This window comes from Opisthocomus hoazin, chromosome 6 (genome assembly GCF_030867145.1).
Source record: "Opisthocomus hoazin isolate bOpiHoa1 chromosome 6, bOpiHoa1.hap1, whole genome shotgun sequence".
NCBI classification, from domain to species: Eukaryota; Metazoa; Chordata; class Aves; order Opisthocomiformes; family Opisthocomidae; genus Opisthocomus; species Opisthocomus hoazin.
In genome coordinates this window covers 21,239,834-21,265,614 of record NC_134419.1, presented here as the reverse complement: position 1 = coordinate 21,265,614, position 25,781 = coordinate 21,239,834, and the positions used below count along the sequence as shown (strand labels likewise).

General features: G+C 40.2%; 1 protein-coding gene across 1 annotated transcript in view; it reads left to right on the top strand.

Moving 5' to 3' along the window:
* DPYD (dihydropyrimidine dehydrogenase) overlaps positions 1-25,781 on the top strand; it is a 380,477-nt gene that overhangs the window by 285,917 nt on the left and 68,779 nt on the right. The window contains exon 19 of the mRNA XM_075424984.1: positions 24,845-24,987. Coding sequence (XP_075281099.1) covers positions 24,845-24,987 — 143 coding nt within the window. The remainder of the gene's footprint in view (positions 1-24,844; positions 24,988-25,781) is intronic.

Genomic DNA, 25,781 nt, shown 5'->3' with positions numbered 1-25,781 from the left:
GGTGGCTGTACTTCTGAGATCTGTTCCCGGCCACGCCAGGGCTGAGCCATGTGGCCTGGAGCCAGAAACCTGACCTTTCCGTGCTTTATTTCTCCTGTCTGTGAGATGGCAGGAACACCACTTACATGCCTACGGGCTTGTTGGGAAGGGCTCTGTGGTCCTGGCATGCAAGTCGCTTGCTTCATAGTGTAAAGTATCGGTTCTCTGTTTTGACTTGCTTAACCTTCCTGTTCTGTTTTATTATCTGGTAGAGTCGGTAAGTTTCTGTTGTTTTTTCAAATAGTTCCGAGAGAGAGAGAATTAATTTTTTAAGTGAAAGTCAGCGCTGTTATAGAAGCAGTATGTCTGCTCTGTTTTCCGAGTGTTTTACCAAAGCACAGCTGGTTTATCGCATTATCTAGTGCGCAGCCCTGGAGCAGATACAGGGCATAGCCAAGCTGTATCTCGCTTTCCGCACTTTTTCCAGCTGCACGTATTTTAGTTCTTTTCTGGACTTGGGATGGCGCCGGCTTGGCAGGGAGGTGCGGTGTGCGGGGCAGGGGTCTCTGCCTCGCGGGGTGCCCCGGGGAGGGGGGGCTGGTCCCCAGCGCCGGGGAGCTCTCAGCGTGGAGCCACCCGTCAGGTCTGCTGGTGAGGTCGGGAATGTGCCGAGGCTGAAAGCTGGCGGCCCTCAGCATCACCCAGCCGGTGAGGATCTGCTCGCAATGGAGTATTTCTGGAGCGCTGGATCAACCCACACCTTAGATCCGTCTGCGCTTGCTTACCTTTTTTCCCCTTCTCTTTACATGTAAATCACAGGTAACTCCCTGTGCCTCCAGCAGCACTGCCTGCTAGGAGAGGGGCTGCTCTGTCTGCAAAGGTGCTTTTGCTTCAGTGAAAAGCAGAAGCCGTTGTGCTCAGGGCCCACATCAGCAGCAGGGCCACGTTCCTCCCGTGACGTCGAACAGCAAAAGCGCCCGCTGCCTCCCCGGAGGCCGAAGGAGCCCCGCGCCTCGGTGGAGGGCCGCGGCGTGGCGGGGGGCGGAGCGGCCAGCGGAAGGCTGGCGGTAAGCCGGCGAAAGTCAGCCCTTCACAGCCCGAAGCAGGGCCGGGGGCAGCGGCCGCCTCTGCTCGCTGCGGGGCTGCGCTGGCAGCCGAGGCCTGGCTGCCGCCGCTGGGCCCGAGGGCAGGAGGGCGCTCGCATGGCGCCCCGCGGCCGGGCAGGCGCTGCCGGCGCCCGCGGCACGGGGTTGCGAGGAAGGCGTTCTCTGGAAGGACGGCTGTTCTTCCATGTCTTGTAAATTGGCTGCGTCACACGTTTCTTAACACAGTGCGGGTTGCCTTCTCCAGGTGAGTGCAAACTCACTCCTCGGAGTTCGATGAAGCTTTCCGTCCAAGAGCAAACAACGAAAGTGCGTTAATGCCCTGGCCTAGTGGCAGCCTGACACTGCGACTTACAGTCTTCCCTGTCCTCCACTGTTCAAAAATGTGCTCCTACGTGGCCACACACTGCAGAAATGTTTTCTGTACGTGACTTCCCCTTGTCCTCCTCTTCCCTCCTCGGCCGCCTCGTGTGGAAGCAGCTGTATGCAGGAGGATTGTCGTTCATTGTTCCAGAAAAGAGAGACGTTGAAAAGGGAATTTCTTTTTAATTACTTTCAAATGACTAAACGACATGTAGTTTCCTACGGTTTGTCTAACATACATGAAAATAATAATGAAAAAGGTTTATTAACATAATTGCCAGATCCTGAGATGTTTTCAGAACAGACTTATGTCTCTCTTTTTTAAAACAATTCTTTTTTTAGATCTTTCAAAGGAGGGACTTAATGAGATTACTTTAAACTCTCATGTCGCTTTGAGTTGTCACAGTCGGTGTTTTCTTCCCAGCCAGTGCTCGGGCAGTGACCTTCCTGTTTTGATCTAATGTGATCAGCTGAAAATTGCTAAGCTGTAAGAGGCATCACTGTTTCCTCCTTCCTACTCTCCTGTTTGTTGGGTGGTTTTGACGGGGAAGGATCCCAGTATCCCAGGTGGATGTTTGAGCACTAGACTGTAGGATTAGTCTCTCTTCTCCACTTCCCTGAAAATACTGAATTATTAATACAAAGTGAAACAGCTCTCACAGGATACACGCTCATACTAGCACAGGCTGCTGACCTTCACAAGAGCCTGACTTGCAAGAGCTCAGGTGTGAGCCCAGGTCCCAGCTGTGTCCCTTGGATTCCAAGTTTACCCCTCAACTATTGAGCTTTGTAAAATCTCTCTGGTTTTTCTTTACCTTCTACCTCTATCCTGGTGCCAAAAAATATGTGCAGGAAAAATTTCACTTTTGACAAATTATTGTTTTCTAAAGAAAATTAATTTCTAATTGGTACCATGGAGCCTCAGCTGAGCACAAGGGCTATGGTAGCCGTACGGATTTCTGTGGCCCCGTTACACAAGAGGGTATTGTGCTGAGAGGACCCCAGGCTTCATCCATTTTTAATAAGTTTCCAGGAACTGTCCATTACTTAAAAAGTGGAAATGTCGTAACAAAAGCTCTACCAAAATACAGTTAAGAAAATAAGCCCTTAGGATGAAAGAAAAATACTAGAATTGTGATATGGCTTCCCAAAATGTGTAACTATCATATGTGTTTGCGGGATTAAAGACAGAGTTTGATTTCCATTAAGGAGCTTTTAGGATTGATCCAGCAGTATTTCAGGTTTGAGAATATAGAATACATGAGATTTTACCCCAAGTTCTTCCTATACATGTGCAATACAGATTATTTGTTTCTTAAAAAGAAGATTATCCTGGTTTTTTTATTGTCATAAAGAATCATAGAGTCATAGAATGCTTTGGGTTGGAAGGGACTTTTAGAGGCCATCTAGCCCAACCACCCTGCAGTGAGCAGGGACATCTTCAACTTGAACAGGCTGCTCAGAGCCCCGTCCAACCTGGCCTTGAATGTTTCCAGGGATTGGGCTTCTACTACATCTCTGGGCAACCCGTTCCAGTGTTTCACCACCCTCAATGTAAAAAATTTATTCCTTATATCCAGTCTAAATCTCTTTTCCCTTAGTTTAAAGCCATTACTCCTTGTCCTGTCACAACAGGCCTTGGTAAAAAGATTGTCCCCATCTTTCCTGTAGGCCCCTTCAGGTACTGGAAGTCTGCTGTAACGTTTCCCTGGAGCTTTCCCTTCTCCAGGCTGAGCAGCCCCAACGCTCTCAGGCTTTCCTCATAGGAGAGGTGCTCCAGCCCTCGGATCATTTTTGTGGCCCTGCTCTGGCCCCACTCCAACAGGTCCATGTCCTTCTTGTGTTGAGGGCTCCAGAGCTGGACCCAGGACTCCAGTTGAGGTCTCAGCAGAGCGGATCAGAGGGGCAGAATCCCCTCCCTCAACCTGCTGGCCACACTTCTTTTGATGCAGCCCAGGATGTGGTTGTCCTTCTGGGCTGCGAGCGCACATTGGTGGCTCATGTCCAGCTTTTCATCCACCAGTACCCCAGAGTCCTTCTCAGCAGGGCTGCTCTCAATCCCTTCATCCCCCACCCTGTATTGATACCGGGGGTTGCACTGACCCAGGTGCAGGACTTTGCGCTTCGCCTTGTTGAACCTTATGAGGAACCTCTGAGGAACTTCTCGAGCTTGTCCAGGTCCCTCTGGATGGCATCCCATCCTTCTGGTGTGTCAACTGCACCACGCAGCTTGATGACATCTACAAACTTGCTGAGGGTACACTCGATCTTGCTGTCTATGTCATTGACGAAAACGAATAAAGACCTCTGACTCTGAAAGAGGTTTTAGTCTGTATGAATTATTTTGAAAATCTGTATATTATAGGTACTAGAACAAGATGCCAGGTTTGCCAGAGAAATGTTAATATACTGTCAGCAGCCACATGCTTCCCTAAGGTTTGCTTCCTTTAAATGCGTTTTAAAAATAATTTTAAATAAAGGTTTTTCATGAGCTTTCAAACGGTGCTTCCATATTCCGGATGTTTTCTAAAACATACCACATTGCAGCACAATAGTACATCTATTGCAGGCAAAATGGAGCAGAGCTTCTGTTTGAATTTCCATGTTTTTTTGTTCTTTGTCATCTGTTTATTTCTTTATTTTTGTCTGGAAGCCAAATCATTAGGGGACAAATTTATAAAACCATATACTGGACTGACTTAGTAAAAAACTTAGGTTAAAAGCAATTGTCTGTGTGGTGCACTCGCTCAGTATCCTTTTAATGCTTTGTTGCAAAAATAGTGCAGTATTTTACAGTAGTAGTTCAAACACCTCACATCTATGTGCTGTTATTGCTTTGTCCAATCATTACCTTCTGTATTGCATGAATATGTTGTACAGCATTTATGAGTACATATGTTTGTACGTTTTCCAGAACAAGAGAGATTCAGGAAGTTGTGTTGTATCTTCATAGCTGACCACAAGGGACGTCAGAAAGAATATACCTAGATAGCAGATTCGGTCATTAAGTGTGGGAACGAGTAATTGTTGGAAGCCAGAAGAGGCAGTTAATTTTAGTTGCTCTTGAAGTATGTTAGTGGAGCTGTCTGTTTTTACAAAAAAAGCACTGTCAGACAGCAACTGTGACTTTTAAGGGAATGATTTGCAGGTGTTATTGCATTAAATTAAAATGTATACATTATGTGAATAATTGACATTATTAATAGGGGCGTATATTCTAATCTGAAATGTATGAATTATATTAAAAGAGGAAAAGTTGAAGTTATAATAATGACTGCCTTTTAATATTAATTTTCTGACACACCAGTAAAAAGAAAGTGAAAAAAAAGCCAAGAGCATTCACTTTCCTAATCACAGTTCTCTCAGTGACTGTGCAGTGTGGATTTTGGTCAATAGAAATGAATGAAAAGCTGCCCATCATGGGAAACAAAACAAAATGTATGTATGCATAGGCACTTCTGTTTTGTATAAATATTTACTGAGAGTTAAAGACTATTTATGTTAACATATATTTATAAAACAGTGTAGATAGGAGTAAAAACCAAATATATGCCATGGTACAATTTTAATTTTCTTTTATTATTTCTGTTAAATGTAGTTCAGCCATTAAAAGCCCTTATTTGCATATATTATATCAGGATTCACAAAGAGTCCTCTGTTTTCCATGGTGTCCTTGTAGTAGTCTGATTTCTCATAGTGTTCTGCCATCACTGGTCTGTGCAGGAGAGATCAGAGCCCTAATAATAGATTTTTGACAGGGAGCTCGCCTGCTACCTGCCCTACACAAATCCTCACTGTTCATGTTTGCTTCATGGCAACAAAGCAGACAGAAGGAAAATGCCAAGTGCTGAGTTTGAGGTACAGCCCTACCATGGCTTGACATTTCAGCAGAATAGCAGTTTATGAGATGCATAATTTTTCATCTGGGACTCAGCTGCCATTTTTATAGAAGCTTGCAGCTCATCGACTGACTGGAAGTAGGGCAAAGGTTTACAGCATAGATCAAGGTCTACATCCTTCCAATAGCTATTTAAAAATAAGTATTATTCTCCAGATAAGGTCAGAGAACTAAGCATATTTTTTCCACATTTAATATTTTTTAGCCAATTTCTTTCCCACAAAGAAAACGTTTTACACTTTTAGCACAGGTGCTGTTTGTAGTTGATTAAAAATGATTGTAATTGATTTCATTCACCAAAAGATTAAATGAGTCCTGGAAAAAGGATGAAGCATGAGTCTTTACACACAGCACTTGAACAAAGCTGTGATTTCTCCTCCTCTTACTTTGAAAAAAGCTCATTCTGAGCTTGAAATGAATGAAAAGTCTTAACTCTTGAAGCATAATTGGTTTGTGTTTTATTGTTGTTATAGATTGAATTTTTCACATTCATGCACGTGTACCTGAGAAACAAATGCAGTGTAGGTACATGTGAGTGAGTGTTTAATTTAGAATTACACATCTCTGTGAGCTTCAGTAACAGTTCACCATGTCACAGCCTCATATAGAACAATGGTACAGTACATTGGATTAATTAAAGAAGCCTTGCAGAGAACTGAATTCTCAGTATGTCAAGATTTCAATTTTATGTTAAATATTTTCTAAAGGCCAGACCCTTAAATCTCAGGGGCTGTACCAAGCAGTGAGCTGTGAATTTAACCATAGGCTAACTGCTAATGATAAGGAAAAGAGTCCAAGTTGAGGCAGCTGTAATACAGTCATTGGATTAGGCTATCAATCACTCGGTTCCCTGAGGAACAGGCAAAAACGACAAAACAGTGAAAAGGGAAATTAGGAAGGGAGGGCATGACTAGAATGAGATTCTTCACCAAATGTATCTGTTAGTTGGCTGAATCCCCCAAGCATCAGACAGAAATGTCCAGCATTGCTCTCAGACTAAAAGCAAAGTATTTGTTCCAAACTCCTAGAAAACCATCAAATCATTGTTAACTGTTACTGGTCTGTACAGGGTTTTAGAAATGCAACAGCTGTATCCTGTTTTAATAGCCTGTAATTAGATTAATCTGTAAACTACTGTTGTTGAGCACTCTGGATTTACTGTTTACATCAAAGCTCATACAGAATATCTCTGGTTGAAATAATTCATTTCCCAGATGAGTGGGTTTTTTTAATAAGCAGATAACTGTTAAGCTATCAAGTCTTACTGATGGCTACCAAAGGTGAATGTCAGAAGGTGATTCAGATAAAAGCATAAATTCTACTCAGACATAATATGGTAAAAATAAGAATGACTGTGGCCTAGCTTGTTCAAGCATGGGTGAAAGCACATGCGGTTTTAATCTGGGTGCAGGTAGATAAAATGGGAAATCAGTTCATATGATGGTATGGATTAACATTATTAAGTAAAGAGTGCTCTTATAGTTAGCAACGTGGAGACATATTCTGATTAACAAAGAATGGAAATGAATAGAGAAAGTAAAAGAAATGTCAAAGCATTTTAAAGCAGGCTGGTGGAGCACGGGCTTGTATTTAAACTTGGTTATAGTAATGGGTAGAGGTGAATGTACCACATGCAAACTATGACCTGATGAGGAGATGTAAGTCAGGAGCAGAAAATTTCTCGTTCCAGTAATATCAGCAAGGTTCAACCCGTTGGTGTTGTCTTTGTCAGCACAAGTTGATTGTCTTTCCATGTCTGTGAGATGTAGCGGAGAAGGTGTCTCTTTCTCTTAAGATCACCTCTTGCAATTTTAAGCAAATGCTCGCAAAAAAAAAGTCTCACAATATTTTTGTGTAATGACTCGTGGAGATTATCGTGTTGAAAACTGATACATTTCTATCATAAAAAAAAAATACTTACTACAATTAATTTTGGAGGTCATTTAAATATAACTGCTTTAAGTAAATGCTTGGCATTTAAGTACTATTCAGTTTATTCTAACGCAGGAATTAAAATATTATTAAGAATTTCAAATAGGCATTAATTAAAAAAATAAAAATCAGGAAAAGCCCCGGTGAAGTCTGCTGCTAGGTTTGTTTGCCGTTAAATCTCAGCAGCTTTCTCAATCTGACTTTGCTCACCTTTCTCCCTGGATAACCACAATGCAGTCAAAATGTCTTTTGACTTCCAAGTGCAGCTTGAACCAGGACTAGAGACCATGGTGGCATGCGGTATAACTCTCCAGTCTTTCATACAAATTTCAACTCACTACAGAGTGCGCCTAAACTGTGGGAACTGCGTGCCTGATGATATCCCAGCTCAGTGATGGGTTAGAAAGGTCATTCTGGCTTGCCGACTGGTCTCTGGCAATCGCATGAGAGTTGGGCCTAGCTTTCTGCTCTCAGTGTGTCAGACAATGCAGAAGTATTTTTTGTACAGAAGCAGTAATTTTAAGTGGTTAAACATATGGTCATGGGCTGGAGCACAAAGAAGATAATTTCAGGTGGTAGTGTTCAAGTTGGCCTGGACGTCTGCAAAGCTTTGTTGCGGTGTTACATGTGTGATGGATTCAAACTTTGATACAGGTTATGACAGTTTAGGGAGCTTTAATACAGGAGGCAGAGGAAAGACCTGGCGAAGATAATACGTCCAAATTCAGGAGCTTCATTCTGTTCTTCCTTCTCTCTGTGTGACAACTGTGCTTGCAGGATAGGCCAGCCGACTACTGTCGGACACCATCTGTCTGGGGATACTACCGCAGTTGACAATACACCCCAACTTCTGTATTGCATGCTAGCTCCTCCACCTGGTTCAGTAGCTTCAGTAGCCTTGGTAGCTTAGGCATCTCTGTGAGGATGCTGGGGCTCCTACCATTCTCACTACCTACAAAACCCTGGATTGATGTGTTTTAGAAATAGGTCAGGAAAAGCTTGAAGAGAAGTTTTCACAGCTATATGAAACTGTGCTTCATGAGGTTAATCCAGTTGCAGGCTATTTTGACAATCAGATACAAGGGTTTAGGAAAAAAAAGAAATAATCCCTGGAACAACTTTAAACCCAGGGCATTGCTTTACATCCAGCAACACCAAAGGGACATACACAGTTATTGCTGCTGTCCTGCTTCCATGTAGGAGTAGCCTTTGAAAGTTCTACCACTGGTTAGCTATGATTTATGCTGAAGTCACCAGAGTGAATAGATCTTTATTCACCTAAATTCTGCTAACATTCTGTATTTTTTAGTATACTACTTGAATGATGAATAAATCCTAATGCCAACTTCACACATAAAATACGGAACACAAAATACAGCAGATTTGTTTAACTGGGTAGATCCTGGGTTTGTATTTCACTGGGCGTCACATCATCCCTGATGAGTTATTGCCAGAAGCATTTATAAATGCATTTCACAGAAAATTTTTTTTACCTTTCAAAAGAATGCAACTAATATATAGTAGTCAGCCAGGGGATCTGCATTTTATTGTGTCTTTTCATGCAGGCACACTGTTGTATAGAATGAGCTACACAGATATCCTGCTCCCACACAGTATATACAAAGATATCTACAAAATCTTTTAGGAAACATGCTGTAGTAATTTGGTTTCCCAATTTATGAACAATTTGCAATTTCTGCGTTGCCAGGTAATTGCAAATGTCTTCCCAATTAACATGCCCTCTATAACCATCTTTACTAAGTCCTGTTTAAATCTCAAAGCACGCCCATAGTCAGGGATTGAGCCACCATTATTTGGGTTAAGTGAGAGCTGAGTGAGAACTGCTGAGCGCAGTGTCCCGCTGTTTCAAAATGAGAAATCCATTGCACAGCTGTGGCAGACATACAAGGAGGGTGTTTTTAATGACATGGGATCAGTCCATGAAATGTGTGGTACCACACCTGACTCAGCACAGAGGTTAGCCTAATGCTATGAAGAACTTAGTTATAGGCAGCTCACAATGAGGAGAAAGCTGTGGGTTTTTTTGCAAGCAGGCATGCCGATGAAGACATGGTTAACTGTTTTACAGTTATGTCTAGCCATTTATAAATGTTCATGGCCCTATTGAGTGACCTATTGGTTTTCTAAAGTATGTATGATTACTCCAGTCCATATTTTGGCTAGGCTGAGCTTGTCTTGCTCTCTGTCAGTTACTGCTGTGCTTACACTCTTAATGCCACATCAGCTGCCTGCCTATTGAGTACCCCAGCTTTGGCAGTATTTCCACTGATTTCTGGATATATGCTCCCTCAAAAGCTACTTAGATTTTAATACGGAGTACTCAGAGAAATCTTCTCGTTGTAGGCCCTGATAAATTCTGTGCATCAGGAGTGCTTGCAGGTAAGGTATTTCCAGACAAGGCTTTTAAGACTCTTGCTTTTTCTTTGAAGTTGAGCAGCTTCTTCAGAACTTATTGAAGGTTGGATTTGAAGAATTCAGACCACCAAGGAGGATCTGGTGGCAACTTATTTTGCGTAAGAAATATTTTGAAAACCCATGCTATGTGGTACAATCTAGTTTATTGAAATAATGAAGAGATTGCTTGTATCTTTGTTGTTCATAAAAACTCATTAGAGGATCAGTCCTTGGCAGGTATCCAGAGAGGAGTTAAACCCTGCCAGAGGCAGGGAAGTCACCCCAAGTCTTGCTCCATTTTGTTAAGGGGAATGTTAGGAAGAAGCTCCCTCCCACGTGGGCTGACACACGGATTTCTTTCTGATGTCTTTATTTTTCTTTTCTCTTAGGCTCGCTAATTTACAGCTCTGAGAACATCCCCAGATTACTGTTAAAAGTCAGGTAGTGTGGGGTGGTAAAAGGGTCTTCAAAAGAAAATTGTCACTCTTACAATCTCTTTTCCAGACTTGGGCTTCTTCCAGGGCTGTCTCCAATGTCCTTTGCTATTTCTCCCTGTTTCTCATAAAGAAGATGCCCTGAGCCAAAGGTTTGCTGGGCAGAAAAGGCAGGCAGTAGTGGTACTCTCTTCTGCTTACACTACCTGCATTGCCTCCCTGAGCTGCTGTTCCTACCAGGACATCTCTGTGTCTCAGAGCCCTTCCAGGCTGTCCCCAAAGAGGCTGAGGACTTGCTAAGATACAGCTGGTGATATGCCCTCACTGTCGGGGATCTCACAGGCAGCTGTGAGCAGACGTGCTGACCAAGTACAGCAAGGGTTATCCTGCTGAACTTCCGGCACTTCACTAGGAGACTATTAAGCTGCTGCTACGTCACTGTGAGGAGACAGGCATTCTCAGAGGTGGGTTCCTTTCTCGCTCCATTGACTGGATCAGAAATCTGAGGTTAGTATATTCCTAGTTTAGGTACCTCTGTCAAATGCCGAAGACAGTGTCTGCCTACATTTTGTGATGAAATTCCAGTGGTCAGGCAAGTAAATTATTCATTTTTTTTTTCTGGTGCAGGTTAGACTTTTTGTTTTTTGAAAACATGGAAGCATCTGATTGTAGCCCAGTCCATTTTCTAATCTGGTATCACAAAAGAAAGTAATATTTGTATGCTTGACAGTAAAATATCTTCCAATCAGTTAATGTAAAGCATCTGGTGTTTTTCTGTTTTTTAATAAGCCCTAATAACAGCATTGCAATCCCTTAATGCTGTTTCTCGTATTCTTGTTACGGTAGGTATATGGCACGCATTTTCTGGTTTAAAAAGCTCAAAACAAATTTCAGCAATTTAATCTCAGTGTTAGAAAAAGGATCACAGCAGCTGCTATAGTATTTTGTGTTTAAGCTAGTTTTTGTAAAGACTCATGACATGCTCCCTGGGAGCTAAATATTGACAAGCATGCTCTGGCAAGCAAGATCAAGCTTGGTGAATTAACACAGCTCAAGTCTCTGCATTAACACTGTAACCCAGGTCTGAAAACTATTATTCTACTCCATTTATTTTGGCTTTATAGGTGATACTGTCCACTTGAATTAGGGATTTTTACTGTATTTTTAATGCTGTAACTGTGGATTCGTATTTGATTTAGGACCACAGTATATGCAAGGTTGCTTGTACATCTGTATTTGATGACATCTTCAGTAATGTATTGTGTATAGAATCACAAATGACAGTGTAAAACCCTCATGACTTCAAACTTACAAAATAGAAGTAGACATTGAGTGTAAAAATATTTTAAAATTACGTTTATATTTTATGCTGTAGAACACATTATATCCTAAAACTGTGTGTCTGTGAAAGCTGTTGATCGAAAGTGGAGCTTGGACACGTATTTGTTATGGGATATAGTTTAGGAGATTAATTTTTATTTGTGTTCTGTAAGTAAAAAGAAAAATCTACTTTTTTTCTAATTGTAATTGCACCATGTTTATAATGCTTATAGTTTACTTTCTGAATTTCTGAATAAAGAACTTAAGCCTATTTGGGCTTCTAGTAAATTAGGCATAGGCACTAAATTGATTACCAGATGCATTGTGCAACATATGGCATTGTACAGTCTTTGTGTGCTTCACAGTATTTTCTTAAATTAATAGCATTTGTTTTGATTCCAAAAATGCACTTGTCTCGGCCCTCTAGTGCTTTGGACTTAAATGCTGGCTTTTCAGCACTGAACAGATGTGTTAGAGTTTCGCACAGAACATTTATGCTTTTGTGAGTCTTCCTCTTTGAGCTTTCCGTACACAGTATTATGTCAGCAATAGCTCATGCAAATGGCATCTCTTCATTTTCATATGTACATGGATTGCTTAAAATAACCTTCAGAATTCCTAATAATTCTGTGTGACCAAGAAGAACAAGGAAGCAACCCGGTTTTGCCCAAAGTTACTGCTCCCAGAGTGAATCAATTCTTTCAGATATGTTTTATTTTAGATTAGAGAAAAACAGGAAGGAAAGAGAATGTAATTCCTTTATGGGTGACAGCAGCAGTCAACAACAGTCCTGTGTGCTTCTGTGAACAGCCAGATTCCCATGCTTGAGGCTGTGGTTTGAATGGGCATAAAAATTCATCCATGAAAATGCACAGAATAAGGTTACCAGGACATTAGTATGTAATTTACTTCTAAGAGGACACTCTTTGAGTTGATTTACAAAGCATACCTCTATAAAGGTATCCTTGAAATTACCAACAGTTTTTGAGAAAAGGGCAATGTGACGTCCTGGGCCAAGGGACAAGAAGTTTGTGACCAGGAGGGCTGACTGCTGCCTCTTCTGCTCAAGTGGAATTGCTCTCTTCACACACAGATTTCCAGGCCTCCCCTTGCACCCTTTCTTTTCTGTGAGATAAAGTTATCATATCTTTGTATACCATTTGGATATCCTCTCCTAGAAGGCACTGCGTAAGTGCCAAATATATCTGGTATGTGTTTAGCAGCAGCAGTGTGTGTTCTGATCCATATTTTAAAATCAACAAACACTTTGTGGGCCCCTGGCTTTCTGTTAATTGGCCTTTAGTTTGATCACTGAAGACCAGTGAATGCAGTTTAGGAGTTGTGTTGCTATCATTTTTCTTCAGTGGAAGCCAAGAGGATAAGTACATAAATTAAGTCCCTTACTCACCCTCTGAGCTGCCCTCACTGGATAACAATTAAAATAATCTGACAGAGCAACGCACTAAATTCCCTTATATCCCCTTATGTTGCTCTGAATATGTCAAACAAATGAGTATTTAGGCCTATTAATGCTGTTGTATTTTATTAATGCAGAAAGCAGAGTTATCATACAGGTGTATAATTTCAACTTGAAATCACATTGAGTTGTGTGGCTGGTCACAAGCAGGACTGATACAAACATATTTTAATTACCAACCCTCAATAATATGTCCAGAGCTAGGAAGGGCCTCCGCAAATAAGGTTTCTGCTTCCATTATGACACAAATAGTTTACACGGCATGGACATGCTATTATTTTGCTTTTCATTAAGGCATTAACTCTTCAGCTTTCTGTACACTCTCAGCTAAAGAAATGGCATGAAACTTCCTGTAATTGCGAAGGTTATTAAAAAGAAGGAACAGAAGAAAAAGCCTTTCTTTAACATTGTCAGCCATGCGCAGCCATAGTCACAGCTAAAGCCAAGGTATCAACTCTCTGTTGGAATGGGGGAGCCTTTTCTTTTATGGAAAACTAAGTATTGCCATGGAAATTTCATTACAAAATTACCAAAGTGTAAGGAACTAAATATTTAGAAACTTATGTACCTAACCGTAAAACCATAATTATAAGAAAGTGTTCTTCTGTAACGAGCAGTGCACATCTATCATACAGTGTTTTAATGTCTACAGTAGTTATTAACTGAATATTTCCATTATTACCATTCTGTGAGCAACTACCATTTTTAAAACTGATTGATGTTTAGGAATAAAGCACTTTTATTACATGTTGCCAACTTCTGAGGACCAATCTTATAACCTACAGTGCCTTCAAAGGAGTGATGATACCTCCTCTTTCTGGAACAAATCACATCTAAAGAAAGTGAATGGGTGAAAACATTTTTTTTTTCTGGAGAGCTTTCATTGCATTGTACACTATTCTGCTACAAAATGATTATAGTGTTTTATCTGCCAAAGGTGACACTGGGGGAAGATAACTTTACAGGAAGAGAGATGTTTGAATATAGGCCACTAGCACTGTGCAGTGGCTTGGCTCCAGGCAGTGAATTTATTTGTGGGTGGATGAAACTGTGGTCTCAATTTTTCATTGTATCGGTACAAAACAGTCTTCTGACAGGGTGTGCTGGTTGCAAAGTCTTTGGTAACATTTCATTAGTTTAATTTGTGGGTTTGTGCTCTGTCCAGACCAGCACACAGGTCTGCAATTTCAGGGAAGAAAATGTACAAGAAAAAGAAAAGAGAACCCCCCACCAAGTGTTTATCTTCTTAAGACCACACTGTCATGCTAGGGCCCAGGCAACCTCTGATCATGCTTCGAGAGTTTATCAAAGCAGTAAGAAGACATTGCAGGCAAGTTAGCGTTAAATATTTCTTGGAGGGGACTTGTAGTTTGTGGTGGGTTTGTGCATCTTTTGTGCATTATTTATATTTCTTTGTCCTCATCCTGCCTTTGTCCCTTAGAGACTGACCTGTAAAGGCATAGTACCCTCTGGCTCCAGCAGTACCAGAGAATGGGAGCTTCTTGTGCTTTCCACCCAAAATAAGGCAAAGAAAGAAACCGACGCTAGCTTAAAACTGGCATATAATGTAATGTCCAAGCTCAGCTTGTAGTAGCAAGGTCAGATGCGAACACTAATCTACACCCACCAACATGAAGCTCCCAATGACTGTATTTGTACTTCAGAGACCACCTAAAGTTGGAAAGCTTCTGCTCCAAAATCCTTCAGTTGTGTATTAAATAAGGCAAGTCTTGGGAGCTGAAGAGTCCTCCCAAGAAATTATTTCAGCAGGATAGACCGGGAACCCAGCTATTCTCTCCTAGCTCGTAATTTGATCACCAGATTAAAACTGGTCCTGCAAAAATCTCATGCCTTTCAGCCTTCAGTATGAACAGCTCTAGTTTTTGCTCTTGTTCACATGAGTCTCTGTCTGCCCAGATCCCTATGTATCAAATTCCAAAACTGCGAAGTGAAATTGTTGAAAGCCTCCATACTTTGCTTCTTTCCCTAACCCTACCCTGGTAGCAGCAGCTTGCTTTTCAAGTACCTCAACAGACTCTGGTATGGCCCTGCTTCTTTCCAAATGATGATACAGCCTACGAGCTTACAGACACATGTAGATCCCCATGAACAGTCAAGGTAGGTAGTTTCTAGTTATTGCTGGGAGAAAAAAAAGTGTCAAATAACTTCCTACTCATACTATGGCAAGCAGATGAGTAGGGCTGTGTGCTTCAACTATCTTAGGTATAGCTATCAGTTCTCCTACTCTTAGTTGTGTGAGTCTTGAGAAACGGGAAGTGTTGAAATAAATGGCTATGATACACGTAGTGTTGAAATAAACATTTATTTTAACACGTTGTATGTGATGAACCATTTATTTTAACACTTTTCACTTGAAGTGTTGAAATAACAGGTTTTATCAGGGGACGTGTCATCCACTGTTATGTGAATATGGAAATATATCTACTCAGTGTGCATATATATATATATACTCACGCAGATTACATGGATATGTAATAATAACATGGTAGATGTGTGTAGACACACACACTATTGCACAGGCAAATACAGTGTTTTCTAGTGAAACTGAATCATTTCTTTCACAAACATTTTGCATTTATACCATCATACTTTTAATATATTTTATGTTTCTATAAATAGATCTAAATATATCCATATGTAAAACTGTATATTACTAGATAGTAGCAACTGGATGAGATAGATAAAATAGAGAGAGAAAGAGACAAAATAGACAAATCTCAAAATCACGTAAGAATGATCCTGAGTTATGTAAAGGGAGAAGGAAATACTTCATCTAAGCTTTCTAGATACCTAGATCTGGTTTCATTAGTTTGCTGTACTTTCATAAGCTCTGCTTCGCTTTCTGTAATGGAGTTCTTAGACAAGTGGTTATTATACAGTACAAGGTATACTTTAGCTATTGTAAATAACCTGAAAAGTTGTAGGGCATTTTTCAGTAACTTTTTTATTTTTAAATACACTGTAGGAGCCTCAGCTCCCTGCTCAGCAGCCAGTCACCACTCTTACAGTGTGTCCTTAGATACACTGATATATCTGATAGATAAATCTTAGTGTCATTAGATATACTGAAGTATGATTAGAATTATGTGTGCGCTAAAGTACAGGCACAGACACATGGACACACAGGCACATGCCACTTTCTAGCACCGGGGTCGTGTTGACCATGGCAGTTGTTGTTGTTGTTAAGGAGGTTAAAACCAGCTCAAACGAAGGTAGCGCTGCCTCTGAGGCTGACAGAAGCAAGGCTGCATTTGAACAAATCTATACACTTTTGGGTAAATAGCCACAAACACTTCTACTAGACTTTGAGTTAAATACATCTGTCTCTGCACCAAAATAAATGGGCAGTGAGACCTACTGTGTGTTCAAGTGAAGCACTAACATCTTTCGGGGGGAAGGATTGTGCAGCAGAATTTGGCAGGAGCTCATTTGTCCCTCTGTGATGGCTGCTATGGTCTTGTCTGGGAACTGTGGGCAGTATTTCTTAGAAAAGCTGTCCCTTGGCTTTTATGCTGGTCTAATTCACGTGTCTTCTTCCTTGTGTTATGTTGGGAGCATACCTCATTTATTAGCACCACTTTTATTATTTTATCATTACTGTTGTGTCATTATTGGTTTTATTTTACTAACACTATCAGTCTCTCAGTAAAAGGCAGGTTTTGTCCTGGTCCAGTGGAGGAGTGCAGTGCAAACAGGTGCCAGACCTCCTTCAGCAGCACACTGTGCTCGGCTCCGTGGCACCCAGCCAGGTGACTCACAGGGAGCAATAGCAAAGCAGTCAGGACGAAGAAAGAGCATACCAAGCCAACCAAAGAACACGTAAAGTATGGTGTGAGACAATTTCCAGCTGCAAGTCAAACTAAAGTAGAAAGCATGAATGAAATTAAACAATTAACATCTCATAAATTGCAACAGAAAATGCTTTGCTAGGTTTCATGCAGATCACCTGAAGTATTGATTTTCAGTGGTTTTGTAGTTTTCAGTGAGAGAATTGCTTTGTTAGAAAATCTTTAACCAGCTCTTGCAGCAGTCACAAAACAATTTGTATCTGTCCTCTTGATTTTTCCTATTGAAGTTCAGTAGGAGTGAAAATTCCCCAAGGTCTTCCTGGATGAACAATATTTACAGATAAGAAAAATTTACTTTTTCCCTCTTCCTTTTCTCTGATTCTAACCTTTTTAATTGAGAGAAGTCTCTGATGACTGCTAAACATTTGTTGAATGAGAACTCTGGTGATTTTATGAACTTTCATCTGAAAGAGCATAAATAATCATTAGTATGAATTCCGAAATGTTAAAAATAAATACTGAAAAGGACACTGATTTTTCTTTGGGTTTACGAAAGTTTCACCCTTTTTTTCTATTTGAGTACAATTTTGTTTTGAGGGAAACATGGAGCAAAAAGTTTACTACTTTTTTCCAGTCACAGGTTGGACTCACACCCATAGTTATCTCAAATCGAATCAAATGAGAAGTAAACTTTGTAATAAAAAGGAAGGAGGAAATAATTATCAGAGAAAATATTAACATGCCATCATTTATTAAGCCATAAATGTCATAGCTAGTCACAATGTGTAACAAAAGAATGCAGTCAGTCGATATGGTTTCAAGAGCCAGCAATGGCAGCGTGAGTTAGAAATTGTTTCAAATTTGCAGAATCATTAACTTTATTCTAAAGTCTTGGGATAAAGTCCTAACTTCACTGTAGTCAGCAGAACCTTTGCCATTGATTTAGTAGTGTTGGCACATCACCCTTCACAAATTACTGATAAAATGAAACATTAGGTAACCATTCCTTTGAAGATGTAGGCTCTGTTGTAGAGACAACCCATAAAATGAATAGTCCCTCAAATGCTCCATTTGATAAATGAATAATTAAAAGTTTTGGTTGGAAATAGCCAGATCCTGAGTAAACAGTACATTATTATTTGTGATTTTGGCAAATCACTGTTAATGTGTGGGTAGCAACGACCTGAAGGACTGACCAGGCTGTGAAATAGATAGGGGGTAGTGAAAAGAGTCTTTTCTGCATCCTAAGAAGTGTTGGGCTGTGCACCATTGAAACTGTGGTAAGGTCCATCATGAATTTGCTCTTTGTTCACTTCCCATATTTTTTAGCGTGCTGAATACTGTGTGTCCCATTTACGGACTTCCGAACAGCCGTGGATAGTCTTCCTCTGTAAACATATCTGTTCATTGGGTTTTCTTCTGTGTATAAATGCATTCTCTGGCCATTTTGAAGGATGTGCCTGCTACACTGTTTCATTAAACTGCCACGTTATCGGGTAATTGTTTAAACATAATGCCATAGCACTATCAAAAGGAAAGGTGAACTAATGGCATTTGCAAATGTCAGGGATTATCTTAACACTTTTATTATAGTTTATAAAAGTAGGTTCAGGGCATTCCATGGCAATTATTTCCACAGAAATTGGTTATTTAAATAAATTGCTAATTATCTGGATATGACAGTATTGAAAAGCCTGCTAATGAGTTATTTGATAAGCATAGCTTATGGTGGCCACCTACAGGTGGAAGAGAGAAAGAACATATAGAATACTTGCAATTAGAAGCAATGAAATGCGAATGAATTGTGTATAACCTGCAGGTTTTCCTGGGCTGTTTTCAAATGCAGATGATATATATAAAGTATTTTGATCACCAGTACTAGGCAGCATACACATTATGCAGAAAATGTCTTAACAAAGAATTATGTTTTCTATGTTTTTTTCCTAATTCACAAACTTTGGAGTCTAGTTACTTCCTGCAGCATTGGACTGGTCGTCTACAATGCCTGAACTTTCCCAGACCAATTCCCTTATGTAACGGTTTTTCACCCAAGTGAGGTATTTGCTGTCATTGCCTTCTTTTGTCATTAGCTTTATTAATTTTAACAGTCGGGGAGTTAACAATGTCAGCTGTCTTGCGAGAATGCATTTACAGAGGGAGGGCGCGTGATGTTGCTTAGGTTTTGGAGGTTTATTTTTTCTTGCAGCACAGACTTTATCAGTAAGTTATTAATCAAAAATAATGTATCAGCTAGTTTTTCTTCGTAATTTTTAGGCTCTGTGGTTTAAAACTAATATTAAATTTGTACAGAAGAACTGCGGTGTAATATAATCTAATACAAATTAAAAATTAATTTTATGTTACAATGTACAGAATGGGGAGAATGAAGACCCAAATTCATTTTTATTCCATCTAGTAACCATAGATACAGAAATTTGCTTTTAAGTCATCTATTAACCAAAGGTATGAGAGTTTTCTTTCCTATTAAATCTGTTTCTTTTGTTGACTGAGAGTTCGATACAGACCATTCAGACTGTTTCAGGATTCAGGCTCAATATTGGCAGTCTGAATTGATTCACCTCAGTTCTGTTGGCTGTCTTTTAATGGATCTGAATCATCTTTACCTAAAGGCCCATTTAGACATGGTGCAAATGTGTGTTAAAGACTTTAAACTACCATGTTGGTGCAATGTATTGTAAGTGAGAATGTAGCCCAGTACTCAAGACTTCTGAGACCTTTTTTTTTCCCCATTGGTGGATCACTGGGATAAAGAACATTTTAATTGTTTCTGCTAGGAACTTGCAAAGCTACTGGGTTGCCTGAAGCTTAATGCCAGGCTTCTCCTTGAAGAAGGCATTAAGTTTGGCTCTCAGGCCTCAGTCAAGTGAACATTTCTGCTGCTTGGCAGGATTGAGGCCTCTGGGGACTCCAGGGACTTATGAAGTTGTAATAAAACATGCATCTTCTGGTAAAGATTTTTTGCTTCCTAAGGAAAAGCAAACAATCAAACAAATAAGTAGGTATAATACCTCTCATCATAGAATCATAGAATGATTTGGGTTGGAAAGGACCTTAAAGGTCATCTTGTTCCAACCCACTGCCATGGGCAGGGACATGGTTCCAGTAGACCAGGTTGTTCAAAGCCCCATCCAACCTGGCCTTGAACACTTCCAGAGAGGGGGCATCCACAGCTTCTCTGAGCAACCTGTTCAAGTGCATCACCACCCTCATAGTGAAGAATTTCTGTCTTATATCTAATCTAAATCTACCCCTTTTCAGTTTAAAGCCATTACCCCTTGTCCCATCACCACATGTCCTTGAAAAAAGTCCCTCTCCAGCTTTCTTGTAGCCCCGTTCAGGTACTGGAAGGCTGCTATAAGGTCTCTCCGGAACCTTCTCTTCTCCAGACTGAAAAGCTTCAGCGGTCTCAGCCTGTCCTCAAAAGAGAGGTGTTCCAGCCCTTGGATCAATTTTGTGGCCTCCTCTGGATGCGCTACAACAGGTCCACTTCTTTCCTGTGCTGAGGCTCAGTTTATCATCAGTCTGCTATCTTCAGAGGACAAGGGCAGCTCTCCCTACCTGCACTGATCAGCGAGCGGCATTTGATTGATGTATGTTCTGCTTCTCCTTCGTGTTGTATTTTGCCTCTTGGATTTCCTTGACTGCAGTCCCTGATAGTAATGAAAAATATGACTTTTGGTTAAAAAAAAAAAAAAAGAAAAAAAAAAGAAAACCAAACCTCTTTGTTTTAAGGCAAGAAAAAGGCCAGGGACTATTGCATCATATAATTACATAATTGTTTAAATCTTTATGTAATACCAAGTGTTTGTTCAATAATTAATGAGAGACTTGAAAGAGTAGTTTTCAACATAGAGTAGCATGTCATCTCCACCAGGTATTTTTCTGTCTGTCTTTTGTTTTCAAATCTCATTCCCTGCTTGAGGTCTGGATAAATGGACTTTTTTTATTAAATCTCGTTATTCTACAGCAAGGTAAATGATAGCCACATCTAGCATCTGGTAGCAGCTGTAGTGCTATTATCAAGACAGTACCGTATCAGCAGTTTTCCCAGCTACAGGTGCTTAGTTAGTGGAATTACAGGTCCCAACATGTCAAAGTATGTGGTAGATGTTTATTTTTTAGCATGTGAGCTGTCTTTCAAATGCATGCTGGATTTGGACCTCAGCTACTTAAATACCATTGGTTTTACCAGACAACATTCTGCAAATCCCCACTACTACTTACAGCTCTTTTAAAATTTGGCATTAAATCTCCTTTATTTCAGGCTTTTAAAAACTCCTTCTCCACAAATCTTTGTAATGGAATTTATTACCTTCCAGTGGTGCTCGTATAAAAATGCCAGAAAATAGAGTCTCTAGGTCAAATTCAATGCTCATTTGCTTTTTTTTAGGTTTTTTGCCTTTTTTTTTAATAGCTTGACATCACTATTGTTTGTCTTCTTTTTTTTTTTTTTTAACTTTAATCTGGAAGGTTGTTTTCACTGTTTCATTAGCCAGTAGGATCTCTGTCACAAGTGAATCACATGGTATTCCAGACCAATATTTTATTGCAGAAGGGGAAGCTTCTGAAGTGTTAATCAAGAAATGCATGGGAGAGTGGCTGCACCTTCCAATGTGCTTGTTCCATATTCTGTAGACTAAAGAAAAAAAGGCTGGGCTGAATAGTGACACCTCAGTCAACCCTCTGATTGTCATTAGAGCCATTTATTTACTTTCATCAGAAGCACTCCTGAAATGTTTTTGAATTCATTTGGGTGAATTATAGATGAATGGAATACTTCTGTGATCATACCAATTTATCACTAATTTACTAATCACCCAATGTAAGTAATAACTCATGAATATGAAGTGCAGCTAGTACTAAAAAGTACCTATGTTCTGTAATAAATTCTGTCTCTGCCATCTCTGCCAGGCTTCATCAAATCATATGCTTGATTTCTTTGGACAGAATGAAGGCCTTTCTGATTACTTGTTGTGCTGAAACCTTAAATAAACTGTCATTTGTTCCTTTTCCTCTACTGACCGTTGTACAGAGACAGTCATTTAAGTGAGAAGGTGGCTAATTTAATCAGACTGAAGAAAGGAACAATTATACTTTTGAAATATTTTCTTGTGGAACTCTTTGCTACAAGATATCATTAAGGTCAAGGGCCTATAAGGCTTAAAAACTGATTGAATGCAAACTCTCAGAGTTACATTGGGGTTAAAAGAATATAAAGCTTCATGGCTCAAGGCAGTTGTCAGTTTTTAACTCATGCAGATTGGGAAGAAATTTCCCTCTAGCCACATGATTTCAGAGTTACCAGCGTCTGCACTCTTTTCACCTTTCTAAAAAATAACTACTTCATCACGGTGAGATTCTGGAGCAGCTCTGTCAGTGCCTGAAAGCAATATAGCGAGTCTGATGCTTACCTGTAGCCTCAATTTCAAACACTGGGTATCTGAAGAATTTCATGAGCTAATGTTTTTCGATGAGATTATTTTCAATGGTTTTGGCTGTGTGGTGTGTGTCTTGGCATGTATGTCCTCCGAAAAGCTTTATAAATAAATCTGTGAGAGCAAACAGCATGGTTCCATTTTTTTTATCTCAAGTCTTTCTCTAAGACTGGACTGTCAATTCTGTCATAATATTTGCTCTTTGGACACTAGCAGTCATCCTGTTTCACAGAATCGTTCTGTTCCTTTCAAATATGTTACAATTGATCTAGCTCAAATGATGGCAAATAGTCACCAGTGTCCTGTGGAAAGTTCCTATTCAGCTCCAGCTCCTTTCTGTGATCTGTTCTGGAGTGACCTAAGATTCTTTATGGCAGTTTTGGTGAGATCTCTAATTTTTATGAATTTTTGACCAAAACACACTGATAGTGCATCTTGGGTTAGACTGTCCATTTGTGCAAATGGAACTTTATATGCTGAAAACATATCTCTAGGTCTGTTCAACTGGCAAGAAGTATCTGTCTAAAGCCTGTGAGCAGTCCTGATCCCTAACACGGGCATGCAAGAACATCCGGTGTGTCTTGATGGCAGGCGGAAAGGTCTGTCTGATCGGATAGTGAGTTGTCGGGTTTTTGCTCAGGTGCAGAGATCAGCTATTCAAGAAGGAGGAGGTGTTGTATTAAGTATATAACGAGAAGGTGTCTATCCTGAAGCAGCACAAGTTGTCGTTGCCCAAGAAGATAGTTTTGTGCTGAATCTAGAGCAGGTGTCAACAGAGACTGGTTAGCTGAGCTTTTGGGTAGGAATGTATTTAATACTGATGGGCCACAGTCTCCTGAGAATTCGGTGTTGTCTGTCAGGGTTACAATGAGGGGCAGTAGCATGTTGCAAAAGGCAATCTGAGCTGAAGACAAAGTATTTTTAATGGTTAAGACAAGTCAAATTTCAGTTTTCTGTAGTGGAATATTACCTTGAAAAAACAGCTCCTTGACAAAAGTGATAGTGTAGCTGTCCTATTTAAAGCAAAACATGACAGGTTTTGTGACCTGAAGTTAGGTGGGATCATTCTCCTCATTGACATTCCGAATAGACCTGGGACGTCTGAGCTGATGCAGAAGCAAGGCAGGCGCTCTTTCTAGGGAGCAGAATCCGGAGCCGACAGTAGGCCCTTCGAGGACACCAATGAACTCTGCCTGAGAGGGAGCACTGATGGGGACATTGGAAGGAGGGTAGGTGCTGTGCTCAGTGAGACAGGGCTGCTTGAAAAAAAGCAACTTACCCTGTACGAGAGACTTTCTTATATTAAAAATCCAGCCAACAGACTACAGTATTTCTGTCTCAGAAAGCATAGAGAAGGAAAAACAACACAGCTCGTTTGAGCTGAAGATGTTTTGTTGGAAAGAGAAGAGGATGTTGGTCAGGCATCTAAGCAGAGGTGTGGCAATGTAGCAGCTACTGTTTCCACACGGGCTCTTTTCCCACAGTTCCTAATTTTGGTTTCTTCTTCCTCTTGCTTTGTTCATTGCATTGGTTTTATTTCTTTCTTCTCTTGCGATTATGTGCTCTTGCAGAAGGTCAAAGCTCTAAAGGTTATGAAGACACCCATGGGAGGTGTTCAGAAGTATTTCATATCAGAGTATTTCCACAAGTTACCTGATACTGAAAAAAAAAAAAAAGCACTAGCACTTCCTTGTGTAGGTTCACAGCCAGACAGTTCCTCTGGGAGTGATGTGTCCTTCCCTTACACTACTGTATTGTTGTTCCATGATAACATAAAATTATCCTAAAGATTCTCTAAATCAAGTTAAAATTTTAAGAATGCAAGAGTTATCTAGAGAAATCCCAACCAGCCAAAAAAATAAATAACTGAAAGTGTCAGCTGTCTATCCTATCCATCATTTAATGAGCAGCATCTGTATGCATATTTCAAATGCTTACATACCATCAATAGGATGTAGCCAAAGCAGATACAGTGTAACGAGACTTTAATCATAATTCCTCTAAATGTAGCAGGGAGTTTTCTGACTCAGACTCTATATACCATTTGAAAATGCAAGTTCCAGTCTTGGAGATACAACCATGGTATGAATATATTTTATTATTTTGAGCTTCTGGTTATCATGTTAATAGTTAAAGGGGGCTTACTTAAAGGATTATCCAAATCTACAAACATCCAAAGGGGAAACATATTAAACAATGTATGAAATGTCAAGTGCAGTGAAATGGCACTTTTAAACAATTTTTAGTCAGACATAAATAAATGAGGTGTTCCCTCTTACTTGGACAACATCTGTGTTCAAAAAATAAACCTGATTCTTTATGTAGAAATGTAGATCTCTGTCTACAGTGTACTGTATGGTAGTATTGCTTTCTGTCTCAGACATTGTTATTCTTTGTTTTGAGCATCAGCTAAAACATTCAACTAGCTCTTCAATGTTTATCCAAATGTCTCTGTGATTTTCTTTATTTCAGCCAAATTCATAATACTTTGCAAGTATTGATACCACTTGAAACCCACTTGGTGTGAATTTATAAATGAATATAACCTCTACATGTCAGAATTAAATGTTAGTTCCTGATGTTCCTACCATGAGGGATGTGCAAATTACATCAGAGTGTGTTCTGACATTGCTAAAATAATGTTCTCGTTTTCTGTAGGAAATGCTATTCGGCCCATCGCGCTCCGGGCAGTGTCTGCCATAGCCCGTGCTCTCCCAGGATTTCCCATTTTAGCAACTGGAGGCATAGATTCTGCTGAAAGTGGGCTCCAATTTCTGCACAGTGGGGCTTCTGCTTTACAGGTACCTTTTCTTTCTTCAAAACATTAAAATTAAAATAACTATAATTAAAACCATAATGTCTCTTACTTTCAAACATTAGCATAGTGGGGTTTTTATATAATTGAAAGGAATTTTCATGTTTTTAGCTTCATGCTTCTTGTTAAGAGACATTCATTTCAGATGGAGCAGGAGGAGGAGCTGCCAAAAGAAGTCTTTGGGTGTCACAATACTAGTCTGGGAAAAGGCTAGCCATGAGTATGTTATTACTTTTTTTCTCTGACCTATAGGATTTTAACTGTAAACATCTCTCCCTTATCATACAAATAAGGTTGACCTGTGTTAAGCTTGAGCTATCTGATCTTCCTTTATTCTCTGGTTTTGTCTTCTGCAAAGAGCCTTTTCAAGGCGAGGAGGATTTCAAAGAGCACTACTTTGGTCCCACTAGCAGCCAGTTTAAAGTCACTGTTGTTTATCCAGGCATCTGTGTCCCTTAAGCATGTTTAATGGGACAGGAGGTGCAGAGCTGTACCTCCTGCATGTGGTGCTGGCATTGCAGCTGATTGCATTGGAGTGAGGTGTCGGACTGCATGCAGTAGCTACGGCTCTTTAATTGCCCGATGTGTTGTTTTGATGTCCTGGCCAGACTGGCATGGTTAGTTAGTCCCTGTCAAGGAAGGAAGCCTTGCTGGCATGTTATTATGGTCATCAGGAAATTGGCTGAAAATCAGCCCCTTACCTGCTCTACTAGGCATGTCAGGGCACCATTGCAGCATATACTTTAGAATGGCTGATAGGAGCAAGTGGTGGTTGTGTTA